Raw genomic sequence first — 18,164 nt, forward strand, 5'->3', positions numbered from 1 at the left:
GCGAGAGACGGAACCTACATGAAGCGCAAGAGCAAGTATTCGTTGCATCGAGAACACACACAACATCAGCGATCTACCTGCAGGGTCTGGTATGCAGAATGCAGCAGTACCACTCACTCACTCGCTCAGCTCAAGGTTCCCGCACAATCAGAGCAAGGAACAGACTCCCTCCCGGTGAATAACCGTCCAGTCGATAACGCCCGGGGGCCCTTCTCTTTGGGTTTGGCGAAACAGACTTGGCTTTTCTGCGGCCCGCTCTCCGCTTCTGCTGCTGCGTGCGCCCTTTGTCATATCGGCCCGCCCGACGGATGGCGACAGCCAGTCCTACAAACGTGAAAGATACACACACAAAGAGGAGAAGAAGCAGCCTAGAGGCACAGTGACGTTCCAGACGGACTGGGCATCTCCGTTCAAGGCTGGACCCTGTTACTCTCCATAACAAGGAGCTTGCTCTCGACCCCTCGTCTACGTGGACTCGATTTCAGCCGTTTGCCTCCTGGTCGAATGCCCTGGTCCCCACGTGTCCAGCATCAAGTGGGACACGAGCGAGACGAGACGCGACGGGGGGCCGACATAACAAATTATGCAGCATGGTCCCTCTTATTTAGTTAGCAGCCCGAATGATTAGCAGCCGGCATATTCATCCATCCCATACGGCGCCAGTAGCTATGGCGTGTGCTTCTCCCACACGCGACAACTCGTCAGCTTTCACTCTGCCCGTGATGAGGCGTTTCATTGCTAAACATGAAATGTCACTCACTGGGTAATTTCATGCACATGAATGAATGAATCCTCTCTGCCGAAATTCACGCATCGTCGGACCCGCGTCACGTAGCAACAACGTCAGTAGCGCTTCCTTGCAATGATCCAACGTCTGAAACATGAGCCATTCCCTCTTACCTAGCGTAAAGAGGCTTTTCTCGATGACTACTTACCGGGCCTTCCCGCCGGACCGAGGCAGGCCGGACGCCATGGTCAAGATTGTGAAGCACTGAAGGCATCGCGATAACCCCCAGTCAGTGAGGAGCTGACTGAAGATGAAGGGTCGTGTCACGGTAGATCTACATTCTTGGCGGCCAGGGTCAAACACGATGCAGTACAACTCAGCAGAATTGAGACGCGTCCCAGCCGCTCCAGTGCATAGGCCATTAATTACGAGGCCTTGGAAGTGACCCAGCACAGATATTTCTGGCTTGACATGTGAAGCTCCTAGCCGCCGAGGGTCCATCCCTCAATGATGCCTAATGATGGCTGCTCCTTTAAGACATTTCTGGCCTCTGTAAATAGATGATGGTGGCAGAGGTCGCGTGCGTGTGCCATTGACGAGGACGAGGCTGGGGGCCGTCGCCAGGCACGAACACACACACGCACACACTCAGCTCGTCGCCGACCGACATTTTGCGTGACGGGAAGAGCACGTCCTAGAGCTACTGCGGGATCTACCCGTTCAGACATGGCGTCACGACCAAGGGCGTCACGATGTCGGGCGACGGTCCGCCATCTGCGCTCCCGCCATGAACAAGACATTTAGTTAGTAATTATCTCGATTGTGTCGAAGCGGTGTCGGACCTGCTAAAAAATTGATCGTCGCAGAGGAATCAAGGAGAATGTCGCATCCTTTTTGCGAAAATTGCCCTTCACATGTTCGTTCACAATGCAACCCCCCCTTCTCTCATGCACCACGGCGATCAGTGGCTTGTGTCATGTGCACCAGGGCGTAGCGAACCAGAGGCAGCTGTTTGGGCATGGACTCTAGGGTGAGGGTGAACGAGGAGCTGTGATGAATGCACTTTTTGGAGGCTGGGCAGTGATATCACAACGCTCACAGATGCAGTAGTTCCAATGATCGATTATCATCAAAGAAACCGTTCGACGCCATCAAGTGAGCCAAGAAATCTAGCTCGTCACCAAGCAGCTTCCAAGCCCGCCAGGCCAAAGTGACGGTCTGCAGCCCGACTCTGAACAAGTCAAACAGAGTTCTCACGCAGGCGGGAACTAGGCTAACCTGCAGCGACCATTTTAGCTGACAAATGATTGATGTTCCCTCAAACCCCTCTAAAGAATCATCGTCAACTTGACCGCAAAGAAAGGGACGGCAATCTCAGACACGGGTTGCCATGGGAAGAGAGACATTCCCCCTTCCTGGCATGAAGGAGGGAAATTCTCCGTAGATGCGCCGATTGTTGTCGAAACTATCGAAGCCTAGTGGAATAGTTCTTTGGTCGAGTTTGAGTTGTTCTTGAGAATCGTGAGCTGCTGATGGGATGGCGCTTTGTAGCTGTCTCTTCATAGGCCACACTGGAGAGTTACCCATCAATGCTAGGTCAAGACTCTATTATCGCCAGTTAAATGCATCCCGGGTCTCAAAACACACATCCTAACTTCCCATTAATTTGTAGGAAAGTCCTCTATAACACCACACAAGTCCTCGACAACATCGATCTACAGCTCAAGTGAGTCAACAAGATGCTTCGCAAGTCCACTTCCAAGGCAGACAGTCTATCTGTCTCGAAGACAACGTAAGCAAAATGCTCGACTCCAACAAATATGGACGGCTTGGCGGCGTGACTCCGGTGAATATACCCATCCGGATACCAGAGACTCCGGCTCCCTTGCCTCCTAGATCGTCAGGAAGGTTGGCGATCGATCTATCTTGCGGAGGATATGATTTCCGAGACGTGAATGTTATGGGAATTTGAGTTATGGAGAAGGGAAGTCGAAGGAGTAGATGATGGGTATAAAAGAGGTTGATGCTCTCGTCCTCAAGTCGAATCTCATCGCCATCAGCACTCATCGCATCTTCACATCCAACAACACCAACAAACACACCACCAACACTTTAGCAAACCGCCAAAATGCAGTTCAAGCTCCTCACCGCCGTCACCACCTTCCTGGCCGCCTCCTCTGTGCAGGCCGCCATCGCGCCCTCCGACATTGTCAAGACCCTCGAAACGGTCACTGACCTGTCGAGCGAAACCAACGACATTGCCAAGACTATCACCAACCCGGTCCAGATCTTCACGGCCGCCCCTGTACGCCCCCAGACAGGAACAGAGATGCGGGGATTGTGCTGACACGCTTGTAGCGGCTGCTCAACAGCTTCAAGGACATTATCACCACAGTGACCAGTGCCATCACCATGCTCGGCGATCTCCCCAAAGACCCTGACTTCCCCGAGTCAGGCCAGAGCGAAATCTGCGAGGCCTTCACCGGCGTATGATTGACCTTCTCCTCTAAATGCTGACAGTTGCTAACGGGATTGTCGCAGTTCGTCAAGGTCCACCAGAATCTGCTCGAGACCATCATCGGAAAGAATGGTCTCCTCTCCAGCACCCCCTTCACCGCGCCCATCGCCGCTGTCCTCCGTGTCCTCGAGGGCGTCGTCGACAAGGTGGCCCTTACCATCATCGGCACCGTTCCCACCTGCGCCGACGGCGCCGAGAAGGATCTCAAGGCTCTTGACAAGACTCTGGGCGAGACCATTGAGATCTACTCTTAGATGGGGTTTCCATGAGATGCGAGCGAGCTTTGCTGAGTTTGCGTGGTGCGAAGGACAGCATCGAGGCAGAGCTACACGTCTCGGGGCATCATGACTTATGAAATCGGTGAGAACTGGAGGGAAGGGCTATGTTACGCTTTCTCGCTCTTGATTCAAGAGCTTTTAAATTGACTTGCTTCCTGAATCTTGCCTTTCAGAAGTGCACTAGACTTCTCATGATCGTGATGACCGTTCCATCAAGGTTCAAATTGACTATGGATTAGTGATATATCGACAGAAAACCTACCAGAGCTGACGTTGATATATCGCCAAGCGTCGTCCGCGTCGTCCGCGTCGTCCGCGTCGTCCGCGTCGTCCATCTCGTATTATGTGGCTGAGTCCATTTGAGCAAGATTCCCTCATCCCCTATTAGCCAATCGACAAGCCGGAGGTTCCGAAGATTAGCATCACGTAATCGGCAAAGCGTTGGACCTTGTTGGTTAGTTCAGCCTCCATTCCTCAGCTGGGGGAGGCTGGACATCTCACCTCTTCGAATTCCTTATATCCTTCTATTTCGTCTCATCTCGACGTTTCTTCCCGTCACTTGAAACGTCGGGCGCGACGCTGTGTCTCTCGCCATCCCTGTCGCGCTGCGGATCCCCACCCTTGCAAGTCCCGATGAGCAGCCTCTTTGAGAGACACGGCGACCATGGGCATGGTCATGAGGAGGAGGAACATGGTCACGGACACGGACATCCCAGTGAAGATTCAGTGAGGCAGCACTTTTTAGCTTGTCTTTACTGGTATGTGCTGGCGACGGTGTTGGCCGTTGGCTTCGGCTCGAGGCTTTTCTCGGCGTTTATCGCCCGGCAGAGGTGAGCACTGGCATGAGAAGAACATGAGACGGAAGCTAAAAAGTCTACAGAATAAAGAGAAGAGACTTGGGAGCGAGCTCGGATGCGTCAGTATCTGCGGTGGAAAAGTGGCTAGAGACTCCAAAGTATCTCGTCGCTCAGTCAAATCGACGTACACTCTGGCTAGCCACTCTACCTCTACGCAAAGCCACCATCATTGTCGCATATGCTGCGTTTGTCGCGTTCTTGATAACATACAAGTCTATCAAGCATGACGGCAACTTCCTCGAGCGAGTCGGCTTCCGCGCAGCCTGGATCACGGCAACGCAAACCTCATTGCCCTTTCTACTAGCCGTCCGTGTCAACCCCATCGGTCTCCTACTGGGCACGTCTTACGAGAGGATCAATTGGTTTCACCGATGGGCATCTCGCATCTTCTTCGCCAGCGCGACTATCCATGGCGGCTTCTTCACTTACGAGTGGCTCGCCGCCAACTTCTTCTGGAAAGAGTTGCAGACGGTCAAGATGGTGATACCCGGCATCGGGGCCTGGTTTGTGCTGCTCTGGACCGTCATCTCGACAATTCCCATCTTCAGACGCATCAAGTACGAGCTGTTTGTGCTACAGCATATCCTCTCCGTTGTTCTATTGTTGGTGCTCCTGGTCCTCCATGTCCCAGAACACCATCTCTTCAGCATCTGGTGCGCCGTGGGGGTCTTTGTGTACGACGTCGTCACACGCTCGGCGAATCCGATCTGGCGCAACATCCGGCTACGATTCTCGGCAGGTCCCTCCATTCGATGCGCGCATGATGCCAAGGTCGAGGCCGTTGACGATGAGTTGACTATCGTCACAGTTCGGAACGTCGGCTTCAGGTGGACCCCGGGACAACACGTTCTTGTCTGGACGCCGACGTTTTGGTGGGAATCACCACATCCCTTCACCATCTCCAACATTCCGAATGCCGAGTCGTCGACGCAGGATGTTCAGCTGACGTTAAAGGCGAAGAATGGGCTGACAAGGAGGCTCAACATTTGGGCTCGAAAGACGGAGATTAGTGGCGGCGATGGAAGTCTAAGAGTCTTTCTAACGGGACCTTTTGGGGTCGTTCCCAATTGGAGACAATACGACAACTTGGTCCTCATTGCGGCCTCCACGGGAGGATCCTTCACCACGCCTATCCTCGAGGACCTACTCTCATCACAGACGCCCGGCTGTGTCCGAAAGATCAGTGCCCTCTTCATCGTCCGACGCAAAGCCCACGCCGACCCATATGCCAAACAGATATCTCGAGTGTTGTCCAGGGCTAAGGAGATGGGTATATCTGTGAGGGTCGAGGTCGCCATCACCAAGGGCTCCAAGAGCGCCGCCGAGACGGCACTGCATGTTGACGTCGACGAAAGCCGTGAGAGGTTGATTGAGCCAGAGTCCCAACAAGCAGGTAGAGGCGCGAGTGTTGAGTTGGAACGGTTTTCGATCGACTCTTCGCGGTCATCAGGTAGCGAACGAGATGACCAGTTACTCAAGGAAGAGGTGGAACTGGGCTTCGATGGAGGGTATGCCTACGACTCATCATCGATAGAGCATAGTGAAGGACGACCTGACATCGCAACGTTTATACGGACTGCTGTTGGTAATGTTCCTGGAAACGTTGCCGTGGCGGTATGTGGTGGCGACGCGATCGAGAAGGTGACACAAAGGACTGTCGCGTCGCTTCGAGCGGAGCGTAGTTCGGACGGCCTTGGGACTCATGACATTTTCCTGCACGTTGAGCGTTCGGATATCTAATGTTTACTTTATTGGTAATGCCGAATATGATGAAATCTTACTTGTCAATGTTGTCGATGCCTGATCCATGTTGAGGTCCGTATAGGCATGGTGTTGGGGATGATGGAGGAGACGCGAATGGTTAGGTGAGTCCAAGACAGGATAACAACATGAACAGATGAACAGCACATATCAAGCCTATAACATCTGACTGAACAAAGAATGTGGACCGAGGTGTAAGAGGCATCATCGGCCGAACGCAGTTCTCACGTCAACTAGTGCCCAGGTCCAGGGTGGCAGGTCAAAACTCGCAGACTACACACATCAAGGCCATCGAGTTCCGGGTCCATATCGACGCCTGATCCTTGATTGTAAATGAAGTCCGGGGAAGTGCAAGGGCATGCGATCTGACTGCCGGCGCTAGGGGTCATGTTGAATGTGCATCTTACCACGCGTGGAAAAGGATGTGGGTTTTGCTAGTTCCATGCCGTTTGGCCTCGGACATCTCCCGAATGGGTCAAGAGTTATCGATCGGGAACACATCTTTGTTCTATGCTCGGTTCCGGCGTGAATAGTGACATCTCGGCGAGCGAGTAAAGCATCCAAATCGGCGAGTGAAGAAATCGGCCGAGGCGTTTGAACTGGACGAGCGAGCACCTTCTTCATCAAGCGAACCTACACGCATATCTCAAAATAACGAGTTCAATACATTGTTCCACCGTGTTAGACAGTCAAAAAGAGCCATTTTTTAATATTCGCATTCACTTGCAATCATACTTGACCGTATTGAACACTGTTTTGAGAGTGAGTAATATGATGATGATCTGTAGAGCTAGCATCTACACTCGATAACAGGATCACACTACGAGACGGCAAACTCAACAAGACATCAAATAAGCCACTCACTTAGCGACTAGTATGACCTCGGAGACTGGCAACGGTTTATTCGCAAGCGGAGCCGACAAGGGCATGGACGCTGACCTCCCGGCTTGGACTTTCGTCCCACTAGACACTTTCGCGCCAACAGACAATGGAAAGAAAACGTAGCGCGGGTCCTGAGAGACGAATTCGAAGGTAAGTGGTCATCCATCCACGAAATGATGGACCACCTAAAGACCGCCGAACCTTTTCGAGATCAAAGCGAACAAGAGTGGACGCATGAGGAGACGGAGCGGGTTGCGCGTCTCATCTGCTAGGGCTTGACGAACGAGATGATTGGAAAGATTCTCGGGAGAACAGCGCAAGCCATCGGCGCCCATATTCGTAAAAACGAGGACATTGTAGATGTCACCAACGCCATGAGGAGCATGCCCAGAACTGGCAAGCCCCTGGTCCCGGTGAGAAGAGGAGGCTCGATGTAATCTGGTGGTAAGATATCATCCTGGTGAGTACCGGTATCGTGATGCTGTAAGATAGGCAAGTCGAGGAAGTAGAGCATATCGCTGCATCTGCAGAACCAGTGGCACAGCAAATTGACATGATTCCCCAGATACACACCACCAACAGTCCCTTCGGTGATTATTCTCCATGAGCGCTTTGCAAACCATCCACTAACAGTCAAGCCCAAGAACCTGACCATCTCCAGAGCGCATTACCCCAGATCTAGCAAATCTCAAGCCAGTCAGACCCTGGAGTCCGGGATCATTCCAGCACGGTGATTCGAGGACCATTGCCGACCTGATCCCGGGGTAGACGACCGACACCAGGCTCCGACCGTTCTCGAATTTTATGAGGCGTCCGGAGCCGAGACGTGAATCACTGAATTGTCAGGTTCTGCTTGGTCGGTTCATAACCGAGTGATGCCGATGATGGTCTGTGCCCTCTCGGCCGGGCGGAAGGTGAGGGGCACCCAGAGTTGGAGAAGGGGTATCCACTTCCGGCTCGGGCTCGGTTGACGGAGCCCCGAACGGAAGGGCCGGGGGTGGCTGAGGAGGGAGAGTGAGTTGATCAGGTAGATTTCAGGGAGAAAAGGAGAGAGAAAGAGCAAGAATTAAGGTCGTAAAAGGTATCAACGTGTTGGACCAGATTGCAGAAAGCAATCTTACTCGTGTGTGATAATTACCCAGATCCTTGGCCCGTCAAAGCAGGAATCAGGCCATTGCCAACGCCCATCCCTACGGCGTTAGATCCCATCGCCGATGCACCTTTTTTTCTCGGCACCGTCGGTAGATCTGCCCTTTTCCAGCGGTGGAGGATACCTTAGAGTAACAGTAACTGCTCCCGCATCATCTAGAGGGATGCATCACCAAGACGGAGTTGTAAACCCGAAGCAGCCGCTGTCAAGCTGCATGTGGCGCAGCAGCAGCACCGATGCGGGGTCTCGTTCAACAGAAAACTTCCCTTACCCCCGCCGCTTGTGGCTGGAATGTACCTCGTGGGCTGAGGCCAGGGTGGAGGGTACCTGACAGATCCACTAAATTTGGAGTAAAGAGCCCCCAAAATCTGCCACCGCGTGGTTTGAACCGTCCACTAAAGCCCGCCACAGAGCAGCAGCAAAGAGAAAAAAATACAAGCACCCACCGAGGGGTGGGAAGGAGCTCCACAGTCTCGTCACCCCGACGAACTAGTCCGGCCTTGGAGTTTGTGTTGCCGCATTCTGGTCTTCTTCTTCTACCTCCTCCTCCTCCTCCACTTCCTCTCTCCTTCTTCCCTTCATCCTCGACTCTCTCCGTGTGCTTCTTGGACAATCTCCGCTCCTCTTTCTTTCTCCTCCGTCCCGGCGTTTCCTCTCATAGCTCTCCATCATGGCGTCCCCTGTCGCATCCGCCGCCCTCAAGGCGCGAGTTCGCAATCCCGCCCTCCTCAAGAAGCTCGCCCGACCTGAGGATCTGATGCACCACTTCCCCAATGGCGCTTATATCGGCTGGTCTGGTTTCACCGCCGTCGGTTATCCCAAGTAAGTCTTGTTTGCTGCTGGAATCGTAGAGTTCTGCGTGTCCTTTTTTCTGAAGCTGTGTCTCGCCTCGTCTTATCCCGGCTGGAATACGGCTCCCCACCGGCTATCGTCTGCCACGGCCTCACATTACCCGAGCATTGACCAGAAATTATGGGATCATGAGCTGACCGGGTCGTCCCCATGACAATAGGAAGGTCCCTGTCGCCATGGCCGACTATGTCGAGCAGAACAACCTCCAGAGCAAGCTCAAGTACTCTCTCTTCGTTGGCGCCTCGGCCGGTTCCGAGACTGAGAACCGATGGGCCGCTCTCGACATGATCAACCGCCGAAGCCCTCACCAGGTCGGCAAGGACATTGCCAAGGGCATCAACTCTGGCCGCATCAACTTCTTCGACAAGCATCTGTCCATGTTCCCCAGTGACCTTGTCTACGTATGACCTGAGCCCGCTCCTTCGGCCCCACCGGCCAGCCCCTCGGCCTCGCCTTAATCTCACACCGAGGTTGCGAAGCTGTCTGCGAAGCAATTGAGCTGACTTGTTTGCGAAATAGGGCTACTACACCAAGGACCGCGCCAACTCTAACCTTGACGTGACTGTCGTCGAGGCCACTGACATTCTCGAGGATGGCAGCTTTGTGCCTGGTGCCTCGGTCGGTGCCACCCCTGAGCTCATCCAGATGGCCGACAAGGTATGTTATCTCTAGCCAGTCCCCGCTATCGCCTGTCAGGCCACAGGGACAGCAAAATGGAGACAGGAGCTCACAATTGCGCGCCCGCGCCCGTATAGATCATCATCGAGGTCAACACCGCCATCCCCTCTTTCAAGGGTCTCCACGACATCACCTTCACCGACCTTCCCCCCCACCGCAAGCCCTACAACATCACCGCCGTCGAGGACCGCATCGGATCCCCCTCGGTCAAGGTTGACCCCTCCAAGGTTGTCGCCATCGTCGAGTCCGACTACTGGGATGCCACCGGCCCCAACGCCCCCGAGGATGAGACCTCTCGCCAGATCGCCAGCCACCTGATCGAGTTCTTCGAGCACGAGGTCGCCCAGGGCCGCATGCCCGAGAACCTCCTTCCCCTCCAGTCCGGTATTGGCAACGTCGCCAACGCCATCGTCGGTGGCCTGAACGAGTCCAAGTTCAAGAACCTCAAGGTCTGGACCGAGGTTATCCAGGACACCTTCCTCGACCTGTTCGACTCTGGCAAGCTCGACTACGCTACCGCCACCTCGATCCGATTCTCCCCCGATGGCTTCAAGCGCTTCTACGACAACTGGGACGCCTACGCCGACAAGGTCCTCCTCCGAAGCCAGGCCGTCTCCAACGCCCCCGAGATCATCCGCCGCCTCGGTGTCATTGGCATGAACACCCCCGTCGAGGTGGACATCTACGCCCACGCCAACTCCACCTGCGTTAGCGGCTCTCGCATGCTCAACGGTCTCGGTGGTTCCGCCGACTTCCTCCGCAACTCCAAGTACTCCATCATGCACACTCCCTCCAGCCGACCTTCCAAGACCGACCCCAACGGTGTCTCGTGCATCGTCCCCATGTGCACTCACATCGACCAGACCGAGCACGACCTGGACGTGATCGTCACCGAGCAGGGTCTCGCCGATGTTCGCGGCCTCAGCCCCCGCGAGCGTGCCAAGGTCATCATCAACAAGTGCGCGCACCCCAAGTACCAGCCCATCCTGAACCACTACTACGACAAGGCCGAGTTCGAGTGCCTCAAGAAGGGCATGGGCCACGAGCCTCACCTGCTCTTCAACGCCTTTGACCTCCACAAGGCCCTTGCCGAGGAGGGCAGCATGCTCAAGGTCAAGCCTTGGTAAATGCGCTGCCGACGTGTATAATTAGCGAGAGAAAAAGAGAAGCGGGCGGAGGAAGGTAGTCAGTGTGGGACCCGGAAAGGAAAGCTTTGCGGAGATTTGGGTACTACATATTGGGCCATATAGAGTTTTGATGATATTCCCGGCACAATTGAGCATTGATTTTGACCATTTGCCTTGTCCCTTGGTGTTGAAAGAGTGTGTACCGATCATCGGCCCCATCGGTTCCGAGTGCGGTCCCCGTAGGGCCCGACTCGGAGCTTTACCTACAAGGTTTCATTAGCGCCATGTCTTCACTTGTTGAGACGACGTCATTCGGAAATTCGGGCTTTTGACAAGCGTCGTGTCACAGCATCGCATCGCGGGGTTCACAACGCCGGGTTTCCGCTCACCTGACGTAGCTTCTCGGAGCTTGATTTGAAGTCCGCGAATTATATTCAAATATTTCCGACTACAAGAGGCGTTTCTCTAGTTTATAGATGCATCTATAGTTTCAATAATCAATGGCTTTGTTGCATTGATTGATTGGGGGGTTGGGCTCTGATCTACTTTATGCTGGTCTAAGGCCGAGACATGAGATTGGAGGCCACAAGACATTGTGAGATCCGGAACATGTCCGTAATGTGAAGGTATCGACTACTTGTTAGCGCCCCCGGAAGAATGCTTGTCACTTTGCTCTGTGGCTGAATGAGACTGAATGATCAAGTCTAGATCGTCTTGAAGGGTGGGTAATATGGTGGACTACCTGATGAATTCAAAAGGAAAGAAGGTAGCACAAGGATCGGCTACTGTTGTGTTATGGAGATAGTGAAAGATGGCATGTGGTCTCCAGTGAGGGGAAACACAATCTTCTTGACCTGTGTATATAACTCTTTTCTCTTCATTGACGACGACTCTAAAAGAGGCCATCAGTTACCACAGCACAAGATACAGTTATCAATGCATGACCACAACCAAACCCAATACCATAAAACACCGTAGATACATAAATTTTGCATGGTAGAGAAATGAACTCCTTGTTTGATCCATATAGTTGGGTATCATATCAAACTCGTTAGTTGATTTAAGGAGATGGGTGAGAGAATGGTTTACACCTCCTTCCGGAGCCACCATGCTCTACCATAATCTACACTTGTGATATCCCCGCTCGATGGACTTGGTCGCGACACGATGAAGACTTCTTCACTCACGAATCCAAGATGTCGGCATCAATATAACTCATCTGCAGCGTCGCCAGATAACACCTATTCTGATCGAACCAACGGCGCACGTGACAGCCCGCCAGGGTCGCGAATGAGGCTAAAACCAATCCTTCAGCTAGAGTGTGCCTTGCAAGGGTGCGCCCAAGATTACGTGTCGATTAATTGCACACATAAGAGAGAGCTGAAGCGTCGTGGCCTCATTTCCAAACTATTTTCGACATCTTCACAGCATCACCAGAATGGACAAGTTCGAAGACAAGACCATCACGTTGCCCGACGGTAGGCTCATGGCTTATGCCATCTACGGCGTCGACGACGTCGCAGCACCTACAATCTTTTACTTTCACGGCTTTCCGGGCTCTCACCATGAGGGATATCAATCCAACGCCGCCGCTCTTAAGCATGGCATCCGCGTCATCGCCCCGTCGCGGCCTGGCAGCAGCATGTCTACATTTCAGCCCAACCGCAGCCTCACCGACTATCCCAGCGACATTCTAGCGCTGGCCGATTATCTGTCTGTTGGCCGGTTTGCCATCATCGGCGTGTCTGGAGGCGGTCCGTACGCCATCGCGTGTTTCAGAGGGATCCCACGTGATCGTCTTGTGGGCGTTGGTCTTGTTGCTGGACTGATGCCTTCGTCATTGGGCACGGCGGGCATGCTGATGAAGACCCGCATCATGCTGGGTATTGCGCCCTGGGCTACTGGACTTCTGGGATGGTTGGTGGATGGACAGATGGGAGCAGCAGCTCGAGATGAGGACCCGGAGAAGATGCAGAATCTGCTGGACCAAGAGTTTTCAGGGCGTCCTGAAAAGGATCGAGACATGTGGGAGAATTACCCAGAGATGAAGGAGGTCATTGTTCGCTCGATGCGAGAAGCCACAAAGGCAGGCGGATACTCGACAGCATGGGAAGCTCGCCTCTACGGGAGTGACTGGGGATTCAAGCTGGAGGACATCAAGGTTGAGAAGGGGCGGATGATATTTTGGCATGGAGATGAGGATGTGAATGTACCGATCAGCATGGCCGAGAAGGCGGTGGCGCTGATGCCGGGTTCTGAGTTGAGGGTCCAGAAGGGAGAGACGCACATGACTGTTGTAGTCAAGATGGATGAGTATTTGGGAGAGTTGAAGGGCATGTTGGCTGAATGAAGGATGTGACCTCAAACATTGAGTTGTGAGATGAGGGTTTGGAAATGACCATGGCAGCTGTAACAGCGTATGATTTACTTAGTCTTCTGGATTGAATTGGAAGCCAAAGAAATTCAGGTTGTGAAATTTAGGACTGGCATCATTTTTTCACAACATAGGCCTCCATGTCTGATTCCTGGAATTTATTATCAGAGGATTGAGTATCAGATCCAGGTGCCTCTTAGTAGGTAAGTTCCCGAGTCTTATGAGATCAATATACTCTCTTCGGATACTCAAATATCATAAAACTCAGTTATGTAAACTAGATTTAACTAAATAGTTGGAATATCTGACAGCCATGAGCTTAGAATCTAATTTAGGTAGTGCAGATCAGTCGGGGGATTCCTGATCTCCCTTAGTTTTTAACATCCCCCGGCCTCTCGGGTTAAGGAAGGGGTGCCGATTGGTCTCGATTAGTTGAACCAATTTTTAAACTTTAATAGCTAAATGAAGCAATCTAGGGAGCTAAGAATCCCCAGACTCATCTTAGATAAAGTGCTTGGCATATATGAACATAACAGATCAGAGCATTATTCCACCGTCGTTACGCTCATTCTGATAACGATTTAACACTGGGACGAGGGACGGAGAGGAGGCTTATGACACCTCATGGGATATCTTAGGGCTATGACATGAGCCCTTTAAGCCTAGCTTAATCTATCTAGTCTTTCTCTAGCAATTCAACCGGGTTGTGCTCCTCCATAGCCGGTACCAACCGTGACACAATAGCCCATACTCGCTCCTTCTTCTGCATAGTATAAGGACAGAGGACCCAAGAATATCCTGCCATCAACGACTTGCGATACTCCTCCATAACTTCAGGATCCTCCCTCGAGAGCTTTGGTCCGCCGAATTCGTGCAACTTGGCGAGGTAGTGGTCGAGTATATCCATCTCATGCTCCTTGCGATCTTCAATTGTGAGTGCCGTCATGACAAAGTAGGCAACGTCTGTGAAGCACGATCCGGAGTGAATGATCTGCCAGTCGAGAACCATGGGCGCATCCTTTTCTTCGGACCACGCCATGTTGCCCAGATGTGCGTCTCCGTGCAGGATGCACTGGAACTTTGGATTCCGGGTGGCAAACCACTTCTCTATGGCGGCTGTCATCTTTTTCTGGTCCTTCATGTACTCGGGCACAGGCGGCCGATCTTCAGCCAGCACAATGGCATCCCACATTGCGCAGAGTCCCAGTACTGAGGTCTCGTAGTGACTGTCCAACCAGGGGACGCTGGCGGCGTCGAATCCCCAGGTGCCGGCGTGCAAGGCGGCAAAGTCCTCGACGACCTTCTTGACGCGGTGAACGGGCCATGTGTCGACGGGGTCGGCAAACGAATAGCCTGCAGCACCGATGTCCTCCATGATTAGGACGGCGTTCTCTGCATTCTTCTCAGCCCACAACTTCTTTGGTACATTGAGATGAGGTACTCGAGGTGCCAGGTTGTTGTAAAAGTCAACCTCGCGAGTGTAGAGGGACAAGATGAAGGGGAACTGCGACAGCATAGTAGGGTTGAAGCCACCCTTGACGCAGACGTTCATCGGCTTCTTCTCGTCATCATCCTCAGGCGTGGCGGTCACGAGCACCAAGGTGGCCGTGCCTGCGACGGTCTTGTTCACTTCAATCTTGGCATTCTTGAGACCAATCTTGGGGGAGAGCCATTCGGCAGTAATGTCCTCGGGAAGACGGGGAAGAGCTTCGGTAGTTGCCATTGTTGGTTTCTGTCGTCTTGGAACTGGGTGATCGTCATGTAAAGGTGTGAAAGAAGCAAGTAATGAGGAGAATGTGTGGGCTAGTGAGGAAAGGGGCTCTTGTTATAGGATAAGACGGGGGATTCCCAACCCCCGGTTTCCCGACCCCCTGGGCAGTGGATTTATTTATTTGGCTGTTGGTTCTTACATGTCAACTTCGATAGTTGGTTCATATGATCGAGGCCAATACGTGTACCTTGCTGTTCTCCAGAGACCGGGGGGGAGGTCAGAAACCGCTAAACGGAACCGAAGATAAAAAGGGCCAGGGTTTCTGATCCATCGGCTCGTCTGTCTCCCTTTTGGGTATAACCTGTCCCGACTCTAGTTTCGTTACTTGGTCAAGGCTCGAAGAAGCCGGGGTGAACCACCAGATGCAACGCCGTAACACAACCAAGGCTTGCTCTAGCTGTGTCGCTACAAAAAATCAGCTGAGAGCGTTGTCCTAGCCTCTTGACGCGGCTGGTAATCTCGGCTATTCTGATCCCCCTAACGAGAGATGTAACGCCCGCCTTCAGAACGGGTGATCCCCGTGGTATGGAAGACGGGACAAGCCGGCGGTTTAGCCTAGCCAGCGTCTCGTACGAAACCCCGATCTTTATCCGTAAACGGCTGGCATCAGTCTGTTTTACCGAGTTCAATTCGAGTCACGATTATAATCCGTTGTATTTTGCAACCTCAAAGACCAGGTCCGCAACTTGTGGTAGTTCGTGGTGAGAGCGATGCCCCCTGGCGGAATCCATCATGTGTAGGTATGTGCTTGGGATAGCTTCTTCTCATGTTGACTGCTGCTGAATTGAGCCAAGCATGGCTTATAACTAACAAGGCATTTCTCCCGAAAACTCAACATCAAGCTCAGTGTGATCCCCGTCCTGATCAGCGCCTTACCCATGAGGCTTTTCCCCAGGTCACTCCATGTCCCTGTTTCACGTTTTCTTCATCAGCTCATTGTCAGCCATCGTTGTTTTTCCTTTCTTTTGTCTTGTCTAGTTTGCATTAGCCCTGGACAAGAGCAGCTAGTTGAACTTGGTCGTCAACGTCGCAGTTTTAGGTAGCAGGGGAATCCTAGATCACCCCATAAAACCACGGAACCGGCCTTTGGGAAAGGTCTCAAGGGTGACAAGTGTGAAAAGGGCACTGATACTCGTACCTTTCACTATTACAAGAAGGGATTGGCTGTTTGTGGCAATATATCTTGCATAGCTCTCTGCCTGTTGAGAAACCTCTCTTGGCTGCACCCGGGATAACGGTATGATCCTTGCAGCTCTGTACCAGACCATCGTTTTGCACCCTCCCGCCATGAACCCACAATCGAAGGATCACTACTACGCGACGGCACCAGTAGAAAATTTTCGGCAAGGGACCAGGGCCCTGGGCCCGGATGAACTACTAGTGTTTCCGCATAAAGGAGAGATGGTGAGCTTCTCGCCTGTTGTCGATCAACGGTGCGTCGAGTTATTCTTGGCCAACGGCGGGTCTAAATAAGCCAGCGCCGTCCCGCGCCGGCTCGTCGATTACGGCTACCTATCTTTGATCGTAGTTATCTTTTTTCAAACGAAACGGCTTGCCGTTGTCCATTCTCTGTAAGCGAAGCGCCTTTTCCTTTCCTGTATGTGAAAACTAAACTGCTGACAACACAGACAACCATGGCCACACGCGACACTCTTTCTCCGGTGATGGCCGCCTTCATTGGCATCGACGTCTTTGTGGTCCTCGCGCGACTCGGCGTGCGTATCAAGTTGACCACACTCGGATACGACGACTATGTCATTGCAGTGGCACTCGTAGGATTCATCCTCATGTGTTCCTTCTGCTTCATGTCTCTCTCGTACGGCTTCGGCGAAACCGACCCGCTCGTCATCGCCAAACTCGAAAACTACAACGTCATGGAGGCCTCGAGGTACTTCACCATCGCCCAGATCACCTACGTCGCCGGCTTTCCCATCGTTCGCATCAGCGTGGCATTGGTTCTGCACCGAATCGTCCAGGGATGGCCTCGCACCCAGCGTTTGCTCGTGGTATCCATGGTCTTCGTCGGTGTCTACGCTCTGGGCTGTCTTCTGGTCGATGTGCTGCAGTGCATCCCACTGAAGGCAGTATGGGGAGATGGCACTGGGAGGTGTCTTACTTCTTCGCAACTAGCAGGGCTGGGATTTGCTGTGTCGGCCCTGGACATTGCATCGGCGCTATTCTACGCCGTGCTGCCGGTCTTCTTGCTCAAGGGCTTGCAGATGGGCACAAGGACCAAGGTCGCCATTATTATATTGCTGGGACTCGGCGCCGGGACTGTTATTGTCAGTATTGTGCGGCTCAAGAGCTTGATTCAAATCGTCGGGTCCAAGGACATTGCCGCTGCATTGGACCTCCAGCTCGAATCTTTCATCTAGTACGTCTTGTTCATTTCCAGCCCTTTTCCTTTCCAAGTCAACTTCATGTTCAGCCTTACTGACTGTAACCTCAGTTCTGTTCTCGAGTTTGGACTATCCATCTTGACCGCCTCCCTGGTGGCCTTCCGTCCCCTCATCAAATACTTGCCGTTTGGCAGTCATGGGCGCAGTTCCGGCTTCCGAGGGCCCTCTGCGGGGACTGGGCCATCAGGCACCGGTGGCACAAACAATTTTGAAATGGGCCGTCGTAATTATGTCAATGTCCCGGACCCAGTCCGGATGGACTCTGATGATGGGGACAGTCAGCGCAACATCTTGCGAGAAGAGACAAATAGTGCTAGGGATTGGAAGCACTCTGAGACCAGCGTCACAATAACAACCAAGATACATAAGTCATAACAGGATTTAGGATGTATCTTAGTTGAATAAAAAAGAGTTAAACATATGCGCCTCCCTCTCGTGACTTCGCCTCTTGGGATCTCCAGGGTCCTTGATCCACTGGCCACTGCTTGGTAGATCCCCAAGGCAAAGCTACCGTGCGATTATCATTACTAGAATAATCGAAGGCACTTATCTAAATGAGAGGTGTCATCAGAGTCTGTGGAAAGGGGGTTGCTATTGGGCGGCTATTTACCTGGATAAATCGCCAGACAGCATCTTTCGTCACCAAAAGGCTAGGCAACGTCATCTCTGCGGCGCGGTAAAGAACATGGTGTGCTCTTTTTGGAAGGATGTAAGGACCAAGCACTCGGGCTGATGTCACTTCAACACTCAACTCGACTGCCAACGTCTTGGGTGGCTTGTGGGTGGTGTT

The 18,164-nt window shown here is 52.8% G+C and overlaps 6 protein-coding genes across 6 annotated transcripts; 5 read left to right on the plus strand and 1 right to left on the minus strand.

Moving 5' to 3' along the window:
• Positions 1–2,855: 2,855 nt before the first annotated feature.
• On the plus strand, positions 2,856–3,499 carry NCS57_00365900 (uncharacterized protein; the record flags this gene model as incomplete). Its single annotated transcript, XM_053053644.1, has 3 exons — positions 2,856–3,032; positions 3,086–3,214; positions 3,269–3,499. 3 exons carry the CDS (start codon positions 2,856–2,858, stop codon positions 3,497–3,499), a joined length of 537 nt encoding a protein of 178 aa, XP_052915804.1.
• Positions 3,500–4,039: 540 nt separating this feature from the next.
• NCS57_00366000 (FAD-binding FR-type domain-containing protein) lies at positions 4,040–6,120 on the plus strand (the record flags this gene model as incomplete). Its single annotated transcript, XM_053053645.1, has 2 exons — positions 4,040–4,353; positions 4,404–6,120. The coding sequence occupies exons 1-2, from the start codon at positions 4,157–4,159 to the stop codon at positions 6,118–6,120; spliced, it is 1,914 nt and encodes a 637-aa protein (XP_052915805.1). The 5' UTR covers positions 4,040–4,156.
• Positions 6,121–8,843: 2,723 nt separating this feature from the next.
• NCS57_00366100 (Acetyl-CoA hydrolase) lies at positions 8,844–10,830 on the plus strand (the record flags this gene model as incomplete). Its single annotated transcript, XM_053053646.1, has 4 exons — positions 8,844–8,995; positions 9,186–9,426; positions 9,545–9,682; positions 9,781–10,830. 4 exons carry the CDS (start codon positions 8,844–8,846, stop codon positions 10,828–10,830), a joined length of 1,581 nt encoding a protein of 526 aa, XP_052915806.1.
• Positions 10,831–12,268: 1,438 nt separating this feature from the next.
• On the plus strand, positions 12,269–13,180 carry NCS57_00366200 (AB hydrolase-1 domain-containing protein; the record flags this gene model as incomplete). Its single annotated transcript, XM_053053647.1, has 1 exon — positions 12,269–13,180. The coding sequence occupies one exon, from the start codon at positions 12,269–12,271 to the stop codon at positions 13,178–13,180; it is 912 nt and encodes a 303-aa protein (XP_052915807.1).
• Positions 13,181–13,880: 700 nt separating this feature from the next.
• NCS57_00366300 (CHK domain-containing protein) lies at positions 13,881–14,927 on the minus strand (the record flags this gene model as incomplete). Its single annotated transcript, XM_053053648.1, has 1 exon — positions 13,881–14,927. One exon carries the CDS (start codon positions 14,925–14,927, stop codon positions 13,881–13,883), a length of 1,047 nt encoding a protein of 348 aa, XP_052915808.1.
• A 1,682-nt stretch (positions 14,928–16,609) lies between these two features.
• NCS57_00366400 (uncharacterized protein) lies at positions 16,610–17,749 on the plus strand (the record flags this gene model as incomplete). The annotated part of the gene is made up of 2 exons (XM_053053649.1): positions 16,610–17,349; positions 17,425–17,749. 2 exons carry the CDS (start codon positions 16,610–16,612, stop codon positions 17,747–17,749), a joined length of 1,065 nt encoding a protein of 354 aa, XP_052915809.1.
• Between the last annotated feature and the right edge of the window lie 415 nt (positions 17,750–18,164).

This window comes from Fusarium keratoplasticum, chromosome 3 (genome assembly GCF_025433545.1).
Source record: "Fusarium keratoplasticum isolate Fu6.1 chromosome 3, whole genome shotgun sequence".
NCBI lineage: Eukaryota > Fungi > Ascomycota > Sordariomycetes > Hypocreales > Nectriaceae > Fusarium > Fusarium keratoplasticum.